The sequence below is a fragment of the Anolis sagrei genome, chromosome 2, assembly GCF_037176765.1.
Source record: "Anolis sagrei isolate rAnoSag1 chromosome 2, rAnoSag1.mat, whole genome shotgun sequence".
Taxonomy (NCBI): Eukaryota; Metazoa; Chordata; class Lepidosauria; order Squamata; family Dactyloidae; genus Anolis; species Anolis sagrei.
The window spans coordinates 296,829,178-296,845,175 of record NC_090022.1 but is presented as its reverse complement, the minus strand read 5'-3'; the positions used below and the strand labels follow the sequence as shown (position 1 = coordinate 296,845,175).

The 15,998-nt window shown below is 47.5% G+C and overlaps 1 protein-coding gene across 9 annotated transcripts in view; it reads right to left on the bottom strand.

Annotated features, from left to right (window-relative positions):
- Positions 1-15,998, bottom strand: part of CELF4 (CUGBP Elav-like family member 4) — a 1,028,038-nt gene that overhangs the window by 101,842 nt on the left and 910,198 nt on the right. For all 9 annotated transcript variants that reach the window (XR_009630571.2, XM_060761189.2, XM_060761193.2 and 6 more), the window contains exon 6: positions 13,529-13,672. Coding sequence is in view for 8 of the 9 variants with exons in the window: in XM_060761189.2 (XP_060617172.1) it covers positions 13,529-13,672 (144 nt within the window). In the remaining variant the exon portion in view is untranslated. The remainder of the gene's footprint in view (positions 1-13,528; positions 13,673-15,998) is intronic.

Here is a 15,998-nt window from a genome sequence, read left to right as displayed (position 1 = left end):
TAGAGCAGTGGTTCCCAACCTTTTTTTGACCAGGGACCACTTGACCAGGATCCACTTGACCAGGGACCAATTTGACCAGGGACCATTCTCCAACATTAGTACCAAAAGGGTTACAAATTAGTTTTTGGATAGATCACTACAGCTCTAATTTCTGATACAGAACATATGCCACCCATCAGACTTCACAACCTCTGAGGATGCTTGCCATAGATACAGGAGAAACGTCAGGAGAGAATGCTTCTAGAACATGGCCATATAGCCTGAAAAACCTACAACAACCCATATGCCATCCAGTTCTCACCATCTGATCACTCACAGAAAACCATATTTAATAATCTAGAGCTTTTGTGGGCAGCCAGCCTCTCCCCACCCGACATCCCTGTTGTCTTGGCACTATAAGAGGGTTTTGCGAGACCATTCACTCTTTGCTGCGTGGTTTCGAGGCAATGGTGTAGTAATGGTGAGGCTGCAGACCATATTTTCATTCTTGTGGACCACTGGTGGTCCATGGACCACACGTTGGGAACCATTGCTTTAGAGAGATATGCATGTGCAAGTCACACTACGCCTATAAGGAGTACTATTCACTATTGCATGATAGACCTATTCTTCTGACAGTAGCAGAAGCAGAGTTTGCACATACAGCAGCATTGTGCATTGTGGTTGCAATATTGTATGCTGTAGCTCCACATTATGGTTGCACGCTGCTGAGCGAATAATGCACATTGTGTATTGCACAATGCCATTCAGTCACTGATGTGTTTCCAAATGTTGCAATTCTACTCAGGAACTGAGTTGTTCAAGTTCAGCATATCTTCTGGTTGCTTCTTATCACGGGGTGCCTGCACCCTACACCACTGGAGAAATTACACTGCTTAGCCGGTATTGCACCACCTGACATCTGCTGGGAAGTAGCAGCCAATAGTGAAAGGACCAAGGTAGAGAAATCTCCAGCTCATTCCCTGTTTGAGTACCAGCCAGCACGTCAATGACTTAAATCTAGAAATAGTTTTCTAAGATCTACAGAGACACTCGCTGGAACACCTCAGCAAGCGAGAGTCCAAAAGTGGCAGGCTCAAACCCAGCACCTCAACCAATGGCTGATACCAAATTAGAGACTCCCACTGGGCACACAAAAGACTGGGCGACTTGGAAGGCGCTGAACAGACTGCGCTCTGGCACCACAAGATGCAGAGCCAACCTTGAGAAATGGGGCTACAAAGTGGAATCCACGACATGTGAGTGTGGAGAAGAGCAAACCACTGACCACCTGCTGCAATGCAACCTGAGCCCTGCCACATGCACAAGGGAGGACCTCCTTGCGGCAACACCAGAAGCACTCCAAGTGGCCAGCTACTGGTCAAAGGACATTTAATCAACTACCAAACTTGCAAATTTTGTATTTTGTCTGTTTGTTTGTTTTGTTCTGTTAGAAATGTAATACAATTGACTGGTTGCCCTGACACAACAAATAAATAGCGTATCTTCACATTCTAATATGTATTCTCTTAAACATTTGTTGGATTGCAGCCAGCAAATGAGTAAATGGCGAGACTCTCCCTGGGATTAACCAACAGGATTCTAGTATGAATTCTCATTAATTTGGGCGGGATGATATACTTTGAGACAAATGGATCTCCCTCCCAGAAACTGTGGGTTTTCGTGCTCCATCATCACCATCCATGAATTCGGCTATTCCCCAAACATTGTACTGTTTGCTATATTATGCTCTGAATATTTTGACCTCTGCCTTTCTGGAACAATGCAGTATATTGCTACCCTGCATACATATTTTGTTTAAATGTTTAATATTGAGCGATAGGATATTTAAAAGCGGATGCCTTTTGATATTTATTATTTGACAGCCTTTGATTGCATTTGACTGTCAACAGAATTTGACAGCCAGCAGCTTATGAGATTTGCTTTTTGACACCTGACAAAATGCAAATAGCGAGGAGATGCCAATAAGGATGAAGCACTCAGATTTTGGAGTCTAGGGTGGAACTCCCATCATCATCATCATCATCACCACCACCACCACGGCCATCACCATCCTCATCCAGCCAGTTCTTTTATTACTGTGTGGACCACACAGTTTCCCCTGGATATGTTATCCTCTTCCGTTCTTAAGAAAGAGAGGAATAAAATTAAATAAATGGGAGGTCAGGCAGCCCTCTCATCTCAGGGCGGGGAGATGCAAGGATGTGACCCAATGCTTATTTTAATGGCCTCGTGTCAAATGAAGACACGCTCTAGAGGCTTTACAGGAGAGAGCCGTGACCCTTGCAGCAACCCGCTTACTTCCCATAAATCTTCCTCCCGATGCATTCTCAGGCCTGGCTCCCTCATTTGTAATTCTCCTCCGGCTTCCAGGGTGAGATAGGTCTTCCTGCCCCAAGCTGTTCCAGGCACACAGATGGGATAACGCCAGATTTAACTTGCTTCTGCCCAAACCCTCTCTGACACTGAACTCAGGATGAGACACTCAATGGAGGAGAAACAAAGCCTGGGAAAAAAAGTTTCTGTTTTTGGATGGCAATTTCCAGAATCCCTCTGCTGTGGCTGCCTGTGGGGTGCTAGGAATTGTAGTCAAAAAGTAACTTTTGACTTCCCAAGCCCGTACCTTGGGAAGTCTGACTTGGCCACGGTAGTCCACGCTCTGGTTACATCCCGTTTAGACTACTGCAACGCTCTCTACGTGGGGTTGCCTTTGAAGACAGCCCGGAAGCTCCAATTAGTCCAACGCTCGGCAGCCATGATACTAACTGGAGCGGAGCACAGGGAGCATACAACTCCTCTGCTGCACCAGCTCCACTGGCTGCCGATCTGCTACCGGGCTCAATTCAAAGTGCTGGCGCTGGCCTTTAAAGCCCTAAACGGTTCTGGCCCAACTTACCTATCCGAACGTATCTCAGCCTATCAGCCCACCAGGACCCTAAGATCTTCTGGGGGGGCCCTGCTCTCTATCCCGCCTGCTTCACAGGTGCGGCTGGCGGGAACGAGAGACAGGGCCTTTTCTGTGGTGGCCCCGCGGCTATGGAACGCCCTCCCCATGGAGGTAAGATCAGCCCCCTCATTGATGGTTTTCCGGAAAAGACTAAAAACCTGGATGTTCGAGCAGGCGTTCGGTTAACTCAGTGCAATAAGTGTAATGATTGAAGGACTGGCAATTTGGACGACGAAACTGGATCGCGATTTTAGTCAAGAGATGAATTGCATTGTTTATTGATATATGTATTGTAGATCTTGTTTTTATGCTTTTAAACTGTATACTGTTGTTTGTTATAAGTTGTTGTAAACCACGTTGAGTCGCCGGCTAGGCTGAGAAACGGCAGTATACAAGTATAGCAAATAAATAAATAAATAAATAAAACTTGTGTGGGTGTTGTGTGCAGGAAGGAGTTTTGTGTGTTGCTGCTAGTCAGCCTTCATTCATGAGTATGTGCAATCATTTATTCCCTGTATTGTCGAAGGCTTTCATGGCTGGAATCATTGGGTTGTTGTAGGTTTTGTTGGGCTATATGGCCATGGTCTAGAGGCATTCTTTCCTGACGTTTTGCCTGCATCTATGGCAAGCACCCTCAGAGGTAGTGAGGTCTGTTGGAACTAGGAAAGTAGGTTTATATATCTGTGGAATGACCAGGGTGGGACAAAGGACTCTTGTCTGCTGGAGCTAGGTGTGAATGTTTCAACTGACCACCTTGATTAGCATATAATGGCCTGACAGTGCCTGGAGCAAACTTTTGTTGAGAGGTTAAAACCAGATTGCTTACCGGAGCGACATACAGGGAGCATACCACCCCCCTGCTGTGCCAGCTCCACTGGCTGCCGATTCAGTTCCGAGCACAATTCAAGGTGCTGGTTTTGACCTACAAAACCTTGTACGGTTCCGGTCCAGTGTATCTGTCCGAACGTATCTGCCTCTACGTCCCACCTCGGAGTCTGAGATCATCTGGGGAGGCCCTGCTATCGACCCCACCACTATCACAAGTGAAGCTGGTGGGGACGACGAGCAGGGCTTTCTCAGTAGTGGCCCCTCACCTGTGGAACTCACTCCCGGGGGAAATCAGGGCATCATCATCCCTCCTTGCCTTTAGGAGAAGGGTGAAGACTTGGTTATGGGACCAGGCCTTTGGGCACTCCGGCAATTAAATCAGACAACCAGGCGAGTAAGACCAGCAGGATTGATGAAGTGGAACGTAAAACTAGATCAATGAGTAGCGAACGCCGACCATGTAAGAGGAGAAACTGGGTTTGTATTTGGTTTTATTGATTTTATTGATTTTATGGTTATAATGTATATTTGGTGTTAACTGTGTACTGATGTAATTTTGTGTTTGATTATTTTTATGATGCAGGCATCAAATTGTGCCTTGCTTTTGTAAGCCGCCCTGAGTCCCCTTCGGGGTGAGAAGGGCGGGGTAAAAGAACCCCAAATAAATAAATAAATAAAGCAATTATATGCTTGCCATAGATGCAGGTGAAACGTCAGACGATGGCCATATAGCCCGAAAAAACCTACAACAACCCATTTATTTCCTGGTTGAAAAGAAGAAGAGGTTGAGAACTTCCATTGGGAAGAACAACAAACCAATAGGGATGCAATAGTCATCTGGTATTCAGTATCTCAACGTGTTGTGAAGGAATTACTTTGTGTTGAAAATAAGTTTCTGACTGACAGAACACTTTGCGATTTTGAGGCCCCTTCTGCACTGCCATATAAAATCCAGATAATCTGCTTTGAACTGGATTATATGGCAGTGTAGACTCAGATAATCCAGTTCAAAGGAGATAATGTGGATTATCTGCTTTGATTATCTGAATTATAAAGTGCTTGTATTTCTCAGGGATTGGCGTGACCGATATAATCATGTCATCTAACATGTCAGAGAATTTAGTCCAATCTGCCTTTCTGAAGTTGAATCTTCGTTTAAATCGAACTTCCTGAGGCCTTATTGTTGGTAACAGTTGGCATATTATTGCTCGGTGCTGTGTATTTGGGATTGGTGGTCCCACTGATTTCGTGCATTGCTGTACGGTGCTGTCGCTCACAAATAAGAGGTCTGGGTTATATCCTTGGTGCCATCTCCCGCTGTTGTAGGATGGTGGGAGCTTACTGTCATGGATGAGTGATAGTTTGTGCAGTTCAGACCAGGAGAAGACAGCTTCTCCATTTTTGTCCTCTTGAGCATAGCCCCATACATGGCTATGGCTGTTGAAGTCACCAATTACTACCGCCCTTTGGTGCCTGTCAAAGTTCTCGGGGGAGGAGAAGCAGAACTCTTCATTTGGGGGCTTGTACACAGAGGTGATGGTGATGTTATGTGCTCTTACTTACAAGAAGCACTGCCTGAATATCAAGCAAAAAGTGGGTGTTGAAACAATATCATATAAAAGCTGACCGGCACAACCTGGGGATCACAACCAGACACAGTGAAGACATCTGCCCTTGTGCTATATTACTCCACTGCTGAGTATGCATGCCCAGTGTGGAACACATCTCACCACGCTAAAACAGTGGATGTGGCTCTTAATGAGACATGCCACATTATTATGGGGTGTCTGCGCCCTACACCACTGGAGAAATTATACTGCTTAGCCTCTGTGTATGTCTGTATATGTTTATATGTCAAAAAATGGCATTGAATGTTTGCCATATATGTGTACACTGTAATCCGCCCTGAGTCCCCTGTGGGGTGAGAAGGGCGGAATATAAAAGCTGTAAATAAAAATAAATAAATAATACAAATAAATACTGTAAATAATAATAATAATTCAGTTCTTGTGGGTTTTTTCGGGCTATATGGCCATGTTCTAGAGGCATTTCTCCTCTAGAGAAATGCCTCTAGAACATGGCCATATAGCCTGAAAAAACCCACAAGAACTGAGTGATTCCGGCCATGAAAGCCTTCGACAATACAATAATAATAATAATAATAATAATAATAATAATAATAATAATAACAAGCAACAACTTTATTTCTAACCTTCCCTCTCTCCCCAAAGGAACTCAGTTCTGTTAGTGGTTACGGTTTTGTTTTACATATTAAGAATCCTCTTATTGTTTTGTTTCTCCGGAGGAGATACTGTTTTTACATGTCTTTCTGTAGATGTTTCTGTTTGTATGCTTGTAGGTTTGTTTCTTCGAACAAAAATCAATGTTAAAAAAAGAAATTCAAAGATTCCTCTCTCGGCCCCAAACTGATATATACCAGCTGAACTCTATTCTTAGAGGCACAAAAGAAGCCCGCGAATCTGCTCTCTGTGTATGTTCATATGTTCAGCCACCGAAAATGGCACACCTCCTCTGAGATGCTGCCTCTCTGCCAGACAAAAGTATTTCCCTCCTCCTTCCTTCCTTTCTTCTTTCCTTCCTTTCCTCATCTCCCTTCTTCTCTTAGTGTACTTTACCAAATCACCTGCTCAGTGTCTAATCCATAGAATAAATGCGGCGGACGGCAGATGAGCAAATGGGTGTGCTCTTTAAAGAGAGTTAAAGTGGGGCGGCGGGGAGATGGAGAGACGAGAGTCACTATTGTGCCGCAATAGAAAAGGGCCCCTAATCACTCCATCAGTAATTACAAAGAAGAGTAAATCGCTAATTAAAATGTGAAAGTGTCTTGCGCGGCATGCAGTAAGAAAGGGTAATTAACAATCAAACGGGAATGCTGCACCTTGACACCCCGATGATGTGAGCGGCGATACAGGAAGGCGCACCAAGGTCTGGTTGAGAGCTTAGCACTTTCCATTCAAACCCATCTAAGGATGTCTTTTTTCCGAAAACATTGAAAATGTGGTAGCATTGAGAATGGATGGGTTCAGAAGAGGGGAAAGAGCGCCGTATTCACTGCCTGGCAACAGCAGCCAACTAAAAGTTGCAGGAAAGTAAACTCAAAGCTTGGACTGGAGGCGGTTTTCTTGATTTTGTTGTTATTGCATGCTGTAAATGGGGGTCTCCTGCTGAAAAACTGGACAGGAATCATAATTCCAATGCATTTTGGTGGAGTAGAGAATATATTATGGCAGTAGTTCTCAACCTGTGGATCTCCAGGTGTTTTGGTTCCGGCCCAGCTTATCTATCCGAATGCATCTCTTCCTACGAACCAGGAACTTGAGATGGTCCGAGGAGGCCCTGCTCTTGATCCCACCTGCTTTGCAAGCATGTCTCGGCTGTGGAACTCCCTGCCTAGGGATATTAGATTAGCCCTCTCCCTCCTGACCTTTTAGAAAAGAGTAAAAACTTGGCTCTTTGAGCAAGCATTTGGAACCTCGGAATAGAACACATTTCCTGCCATGAAAGGTTGCAGTCCAAGATCTAAGTCCAGCTGCTAGTCCAGTGTAAATATTGGCAACTGTGACATTAACCTTTTATGGGAAGTGAGAAGTGAGCCACTCCCTGCCTAATTATTGTTTTCTCTTTAGGGAACATAGGGGCATTTTCATAATATTTTGGTTCTTATTGAGACATTTTAGGCATTTTTCAACAAGGAAGCGAGCAGAAGTTACTTACTGTTTCAAAAAGGGCCTCTCCTGGCTTTAGATTGACCCGGGGAAGCCCAAAACATAGCGAAGATGTTACCTACACCCCAAGAAAGCAGTTTGCACCAGGACTGTGGTGCAGCTGTCTACGAGTCAGCTGCATTAAGATCACTACTGACCAAAAAGGTCATGAGTTTGAAGCCAGCCCATGTCAGAGTGAGCTTCCGACCAATTTGTGTAGCTTTGCTGTCAAGCTTTGCAGCCCAAAAGACAGTTGCATCTGTCAAGTAGGAAATTTAGGTACCGCTTATGTGGGGAGGCTCATTTACAATGGCGTAAAAATCTCCAGCAAGCATTATTATTATTATTATTATTTCTGCTACTTATACCCCGCCCTTCTCACCCCCGAGGGGGGACTCAGGGCGGCTTACAAAGAAGGCACAATTCGATGCCCTTATACAAATACATACAGATAAAAACAGTAATTAAATAATTAACAGATTAAAAACATCAATATATAGCACCATAGCACAACAATAAGCAATCTCATGGTCAGTGTTTCGCGTTCCGTAGGTCCAGTAGGTTGAAATAGGTTCCTACAATATTTGCCCTTCATTATGGTCCTTCTTTTTAGCTGCCAGAGTTTCCGAAAGCCTGGTCCCACATCCAAGTTTTCAGCTGTTTCCTGAATGAGAGAAGGGAGGGCGCTGTTCTAATCTCCCCGGGGAGTGAGTTCCACAGGCGGGGGGCCACCACTGAGAAGGCCCTGCCCCTCGTCCCCACCAGTCTCACTTGTGATAAAGGCGGGGTCGAGAGCAGGGCCTCCCCAGAGGATCTTAAACTCCGAGGTGGTGTGTAGAGGGAGATCCGTTCGGACAAGTACACTGGGCCGGAACCGTATAGGATTTTATAGGTCAAAACCAGCACCTTGAATTGTGCTCGGAATTGGATCGGCAGCCAGTGGAGCTGGCATAACAGGGGGGTGGTATGCTCCCTGTATGCCGCTCCGGTGAGCAATCTGGCTGCCTCCCGTTGGACTAGTTGAAGTTTTCGAGCAGTCTTCAAGGGCAACCCCACGTAGAGTGCGTTGCAGTAATCCAGCCGGGATGTGACAAGAGCGTGGACCACCGTGGCCAGATCCGACTTCCCAAGGTACGGGCGCAGCTGGCGCACAAGTTTTAATTGTGCGAAAGCTCTCCCGGCCACCGCTGAGACCTGGGGTTCCAGGCTCAGCGATGAGTCCAGGATCACTCCCAAGCTGCGAACCTGCGTCTTCAGGGGGAGTGTAACCCCGTCTAACACAGGCTGTAACCCTATACCCTGTTCGGCCTTACGATTGACCAGTAGGACCTCTGTCTTGTCTGGATTCAACTTCAATTTGTTAGCTCTCATCCAGTCCGACACAGCAGCCAAGCACCGATTCAAGGTCTGGACAGCCTCCTTGGTGACAGGTGGGAAGGAGTGACAGATTTGGACATCATCTGCGTAGAGATAACATCTCATTCCGAAACTCCGAATGATCTCCCCCAACGGCTTCATGTAGATGTTGAATAACATCGGGGACAGAATTGAACCCTGTGGGACTCCACACAACAACGGTTGTGGGGCCGAACAGGTGTCACCCAATGACACCTTCTGAGACCGACCCTCAAGGAAGGATCGGAGCCACCGCAGAGCAGTGCCCCCGAGCCCCATATCCATGAGGCGTCCCAGAAGGATACCGTGATCGACGGTATCGAAGGCCGCTGAGAGGTCCAGCAGAACTAACAGGGACACACTCCCCCTGTCTAGTTCCCTGCGCAGATCATCTACCAAGGCGACCAAGGCTGTCTCAGTACCATGTCCCGGCCTAAAGCCAGACTGTGCCGGATCTAGATAATCAGTGTCTACCAGAAACCCCTGGAGTTGTGTCGCCATCACACGTTCCATGACTTTGCCCAAGTAGGGGAGATTGGAAACTGGCCGATAGTTGTCGAATTGGGTGGGATCCAGTGATGGTTTCTTCAACAGCGGTTTTATAATAGCTTGTTTTAAGCTCGCTGGAAACTCTCCTTTCTGTAAGGAGGTATTAACCATCACCTTCACCCACCCTGCCAAACCCCCTCTGGCTTCCTTGATCAGCCAGGAAGGGCAGGGGTCTAGGATGCATGTGGTGGGTCGTACCTCTCCAAGGATCCTGTCCACATCCTCAAGCTGAACCAATTGAAATGAATCCAACAAAACTGGACAAGCAGATGCTCTCGCCACATCCCCAGAGACTGCCGTTAATGTGGCGTCAAAGCCCGACCGAATCCGCCCAATTTTATCCGCGAAGAATCGAGCAAATGCTTCACAGCGAGCTACCGAGTCATCAGGGGCCTCGCTTTTCGGCGGATTTAACAGACCCCTGACAACTCGGAACAGCTCAGCTGGACGGTTCTTCGCCGATGCAATGTTGGCGGCAAGAAATGTTTTCTGTGCCGCCGCTATTGCCACACCATAGGACCTTAGGAAGGCATTCAGGTGTGTTTGGGCAGGGTTGGTGGGGTTCCGGCGCCACACGCACTCTAGCCTCCTCTTCTTTCGCTTCATCGCTGCCAGCTCCTCGGTAAACCAAGGATCTGGTTTAGCTCGGTTACTCGAGAGGGGGCGTTCCGGAGCGATTGTGTCGATTGCCCTGGTCATTTCCCTATCCCAGCGAGAGACCAAGACATCGACAGAGTCGCCAGCCAAGAAGGTGGAAAATTCCCCAAGAGCCGTCAGGAAGCCTTTTGGCTCCATAAGCCTCCTGGGGCGGACCATTCTAATAGGTCCACCACCCCTGCGGAGGTTAGGAGGCGCAGCAAGTCTAAACCTGATCAGGTGGTGATCGGTCCATGGCAATGGAGCGATGGTCAGCTCCTCCACACCGTCACTTTCACCCCATCCTTGAGAGAAGACCAAATCCAGTGTGTGCCCGGCACTATGGGTGGGACCAGCTACTAATTGGGACAGGCCCATGGTTGCCATGGTGGCCATGAAGTCCTGAGCTGCACCCGTAAGAGAGGTCTCGGTCTGGACATTGAAGTCCCCCAGGACTATAAGCCGTTGGAAGCTCAATGCCCAGTCCGAGACCACTCCCGCTAGCTCAGGTAAGGAGACTGTTGTGCAGCGGGGTGGTCGGTACACCAACAGAATCCCTATCCTGTCCCGGTCACCTATCCTAAAGCCGGCACACTCAAAAGAAGATGATTGTGGGATGGGGCACCTGATCAGGGGAATACAAACCTTATAGACCACTGCGACTCCGCCTCCCCGCCCTCCAAGCCTCGGTTGGTGCTGAACGGAGTAACCCGGCGGACAGAGTTGGGAGAGATTTACCCCTCCCCCCTCGTCCAACCAGGTCTCCGTTATACAAGCCAGGTCAGCTTGTTCCTCCAGGATTAGATCTTGAATAATGGAGGTTTTCCCATTTACCGACCTGGCATTGAACAGCACCACCTTTAGCCTGGAGGGGCCACCAACCTGGCACCTCAGTTGTATCTTGTCAGGAGAATATTTTGGAGTTGTCAATGGGTCATTGTTACTTTCGGGCCGAATTGGTTGTTGAGATGAAAATTGAGTGATCTTTGGAGTTGCCAATATTCTATTATGAATTTTGGGCCGAATTTGTTTATGTCTGGGATTGCTTAGGTTCGCCAATTTATTGTTATAAATTTTGGGCCAAAATGAATCTTTTGTTCTCCCTTTCCCGTATCTCCCTCTACCTGTCACCACCTCTATGGCGGCCCCCCCACCCGCGGAACCACAGCCCCCGGGGAAGTTCCCTCCATTCTCCTCTGTTGTTAATCCGACTGTCAGCATTTGATAACAGATATTGTTATTATAATTGCACATAGCTAGGTCCTGGCCTTCCCGCCCCTTAATACATCCTGTTCCTTTCCCTATGCCAAGGATCGTAAAGTGCACTTGTATAGGTAGTTGATAAATTGTCAAAAGCAGCACAATTGGCATAAGTGGTGACATAAGGCTTAAAGTGCAGCTAGTTCACAGTATGTGTGATTAGTTCTAAAGTGACAGTGCAGGACAGTGCATTTGTTACAAAGTGCTATAGTTACAGTAATAATTGGATCATAGATATGATAATTTAGACCAATCAAGTTGACGGCGCGGACTCTGGCAGATTAAAAAATTAAAGAAGGACTGTAAAGTGCTCGGGCTAAGGTGCCTTAGTGCAGGAGCCAGTTCTGTAGTTCAAAGTTAATGTCTCTAAGAATAGGTCCAGATCATTCAGTCAGGGCAGTCAGTTCAAATCGTGGGAGCCCAGCTTCTTGGCCCCGTGGAGAGCAAGCCGGCAGCCAATGGTCAGGTCCCCAGATCTTCTTGGCTGTCCAGAAGAAATGATGGAGATGTTAGCGGCTGAGATGGTACAATGAAGACAATAACTGTGTTTCCACTGGCTGTCAGCACAATATTCCAAGTTTTGCGAGATGATATAACTTGCACCACTCGGCTCAGCCAGAGGGGGCAGTGTGGAACAATTAGCTAGATCTTAAGTCTAGGGCACTGATGGTAAAGCCGCAAAAACGCTGAGTCATGAGGCGGACATATCTTCCGGTGGCTGTTAGGTCCTGTGCGTCCGCAGCTATGGTGTTGTCAAATTGGTGTCAGTTTGATGTTAAAAATATTGACACCACACAGCACAGGCCCAGCAAGATGAATTGGGAGCGCGGAGGAGGGAGTGCGGGCCTCCACCTCCGCTAGAGATGGAGTGCGGAGGGGGAAGCGCGGGGGAGGCACCAAAATGGATGTTCCCTCCGCTGAGAAGCGCCCCTCCCCTCCACTGGAGCCTCCGCCGTCGATGGATGGGTATGCGGCCGCTGTCCCTCGATGCCTCTGGATGCCGCTCCAGCTGCTAATGCGCGCCTGAGCCTCCGCTAGATGGAAAGCAAGAGGATGCAGCAGCTCGATCCCTCCACGATGCATCCGCCAGATGGAGAAGCGGGGAGGGTGCCGCAGCAGCTCGATCCCTCCGCCACCCAGCCGCCAAGCGCAGGGAAGCGTGGGAAGGCGCAGGAGGATGCAGGGGGACGCCGGCAGAAGGGACAGGACGCAGGGCGGACAGACACGCCGAGACGCCGAGGAGGAATGGCCGGCCGATGGAGCTGAGCGGGCGGAGCGGCAGCAGGAGACAGGCCGCTCGACCCGCCGGTAAGTTACAAGTCCTGCAGTATTCTCGGGCTGTGGCTCGGTCGGGAGGGTTAGCAGCAGTTGGTCCGACAGCAACAGTCAGTAGCTCGGGGGAACGCTCTTATGCTCTTACAAGGCCCCAAGATGGAGGTGGCCTCAGCGTTCAACCTCTCCTCCCTCTTCCTCTTAACTCCCCTTTCCAGATGGAAGCTTACCAAAAAGACACCCAAAGGGCTCCTTCAAGCCCCCGGGCGCCAGAGGTGGCTGTTGGAGGTCTGGGGAGGTCTGGATGCGAGGGATTAGGCTTAGATTGAAAATCTCACCGGACTGCTCTGTGAGGGCTGTTACCTCTCCGCCATCATACCGGAAGTCCTCCGGTATGCAAAGAATAAGGAAGTACTTCATCAGTGTCACAAATGGACGGTGAAGCAACAGCTCCCCTGGTGGCCAGAGTACCCTCATGAAAAAGCTGGAATGTTAAACAGCCTCTGTGTGCCTGTCTATATCTGTTGTGTGTCTATGGCATTGAAAGTTTGCCATGTATATGTACATTGTAATCCGCCCTGAGTCTCCTGCGGGGTGAGAAGGGCGGAATATAAATACTGTAAACAAACAAACAAACAAACAAATAAATAAGTTTGGGGCATTTTTGCTTTCCAGGACCACAAAAAATAGCACAAACCTATAAGGTCTACTTTACTGACTCTTAAATTAATCAGATATAGATTCAGCAATCTCTTCCATTTGGTACTAGCAATAAGGTATGAATTCTCACTTGGCACCTGAGAGTTATTGCCCAAAAAAGGAACTTTTCCAGGCCTTGATTACGAAAAGTTACAATATCCCTTGAGGTGTTGACCGCCTCCCCTGTGATCCCTTCCCATGTTGTATCTACACTTACTGCCTGTGCGTAGGCGCCATATGCTCCGAACTGGATCGCCATTGGGTTGAACATGCCCATCTGCCCAGCCATTTGTTGCATACGCCGCATTGTACGCTCCTTGTCCGTGTCTGCAAACTTGACCACCAGGCTCGATGAGGCTCCCTGTAGGAAGAAAAGAAGCCCACCGATGAGTGCATTCAGTCAGTATCTGTGAGAAGGACTAAGCCAGTGTTTCTCAACCTTCCTAATGCCAGGACCCCTTAATACAGTCCCTCATGTTGTGGTGACCCCCAACCATAAAATTGTTTTCATTTCTCCTTCATAACTGTAATTTTGCTACTGTTGTGAATTGTAATGTAAATATCTGATATGCAGGATGTATTTTCATTCACTGGACCAAATGTGGTACAAATACCCTACACGCCCAAATTTGGATACTGGTGGGGATTGATGTTGTCACTTGGGAGTTGTAGTTCCTGGGAGTTCTAGTTCACCTACAATCAAAGATCATCCTGTACTCCGCCAATGATGGAATTCAACCAAACTTGGCACACAGAACTCCCATGACCAATAGAAAATGCTGGAAGGGTTTGGCGGGCATTGATCATGAGTTTTGTAGTTGTAGTTCACCTACATCCAGAGAGCACCATGGGCTCGAACAATTTTGGACTTGGACCAAACTTTGCACAAATCCTCAATATGCCCAAATGTGAACACTGGTGGAGTTTGGGGACAACAGACCTTGACATTTGGGAGTTGTAGTTGCTGGCATTTATAGTTCACCTACTATCAAAGAGCTCCTCAAACCCCACTAACGGTAAAATTGGGCTAAACTTCCCACACAGAACCCCCATGACCATGACTGTGTTTTCCGATGGCCTTTGGCGACCCCTCTGACACCCCTTTGTGACCCCCCCCCGGGGTCCCGACCCCCAGGTTGAGAAACACTGGACTAAGCCATGGGCTTCACTGGCTGCCCAATGGAGGCAGATGCCCATCTTTCCAAATGTCACCCTATAGTTCTGAGTAGCAAAGCAGAAATCATGGGTTGGAACATGGAGAATGGAGCCCATTCAGTTCCTTGATCCAGAGTGAAAGAGTGAATTTGGTCATTCTTTGCAGCGTTTGTACTTTGGAAGTGAACCCCAACCATCCAGATCCAAAACCAGGCTTGTAATGTGGACGTAACTGCATTTCCATATGGTTTATGAAGTCAATATTGCACTGTTATCACAGTTTGGGATGGAACTGCTTTAGTGGTCCCTAACCAGCAGCTTGATATGTATACCTACATCTTCCCTAGTAATCAAGCATAAAGAGGTGCAGGATTAGCAAGGTAAGGAACTCAGTTTTCCCCACCAGCAATGCCATAGGTGTTTTGCAATAGGAGCCATATTCCCTGGATTAACTGCATTTTCAGAGCGGAAGTGGTTTCCATTGGTGACAAGACTCCCCCAAGCCATGCCCCCCCCATCTCTTTGACCTGTCACTCTTTCCCACTCTAATAAATCTATAACCCACTTGAACAATGCAGCAAGGAACAAGGGAGTGAAACAAATGATTTAGCTAAACAAAAGGAGAGAGAAAGACTGGAAGGGAGGGGGGAGATGGAGTTCACGAAGACAGGGCAGCACTGTGTATAGGTTATTAAGTGAGCGCAGCAAGGAGAGGGAAGAATTGTCTCCAGCCCCTCTTGATCAAGGTTTTTGATTCATGCCAGCAATGTATTTCCCTTAATTCCTCTCATCCAACCCCCCCCCCCCCAAACCACATGGCACGGGTATTGATCCTTCCGCAAACAGCGCTCTTAATTACACTTCATTGACAAATGAATATTTTTAATGCATACATTTCCTGGTAATTATCACCAGACCAGGCCTTAATTAGATCTCAAGATTCGCTTAATTAATCCTGGACCGAGGAGGCTCTTTGGTCACCGGGATCTTACAGTTCTCCAGCTATTGGCAGAAATGTTTGAAGCGGAGAGTGTCTTCTGCAAAACCGGAGGCTGGAGTAGAGGTGTGTGCTGGAAAAGTGGACCGGAGTGCTTTCGATCAATGCCAACACAGAATGATAAAACATTGCGGGTAGACACATGTGGTGACAAGGGATAACATGGATTTCAGTTAGTGCATCTGGGATGTTGGACTTGAAAGTTGTCATCAACTCTGCCATACTGTATCTTTGCATTTCGTTTTTTCTGCTTAAGTGGAGATGGGCCCAAACTAGCAAAATGGAGTTCAACGGGGACAAATGCAAGATACTCCACTTAGGTAGAAAAAACGAAATGCAAAGATATAGAATGGGGGAGGATGCCTGGCTCGAGAGAAGTACATGTGAAAAAGATCTTGGAGTCCTCGTGGACAAACAAGCTTAAACATGAGCCAGGAATGTGATGTGGTGGCAAAAAGAAAGCCAATGGGATTTTGGCCTGCATCAATAGGAGCATAGTGTCTAGGTCCAGGGAAGTCATGCTACCCCTCTATTC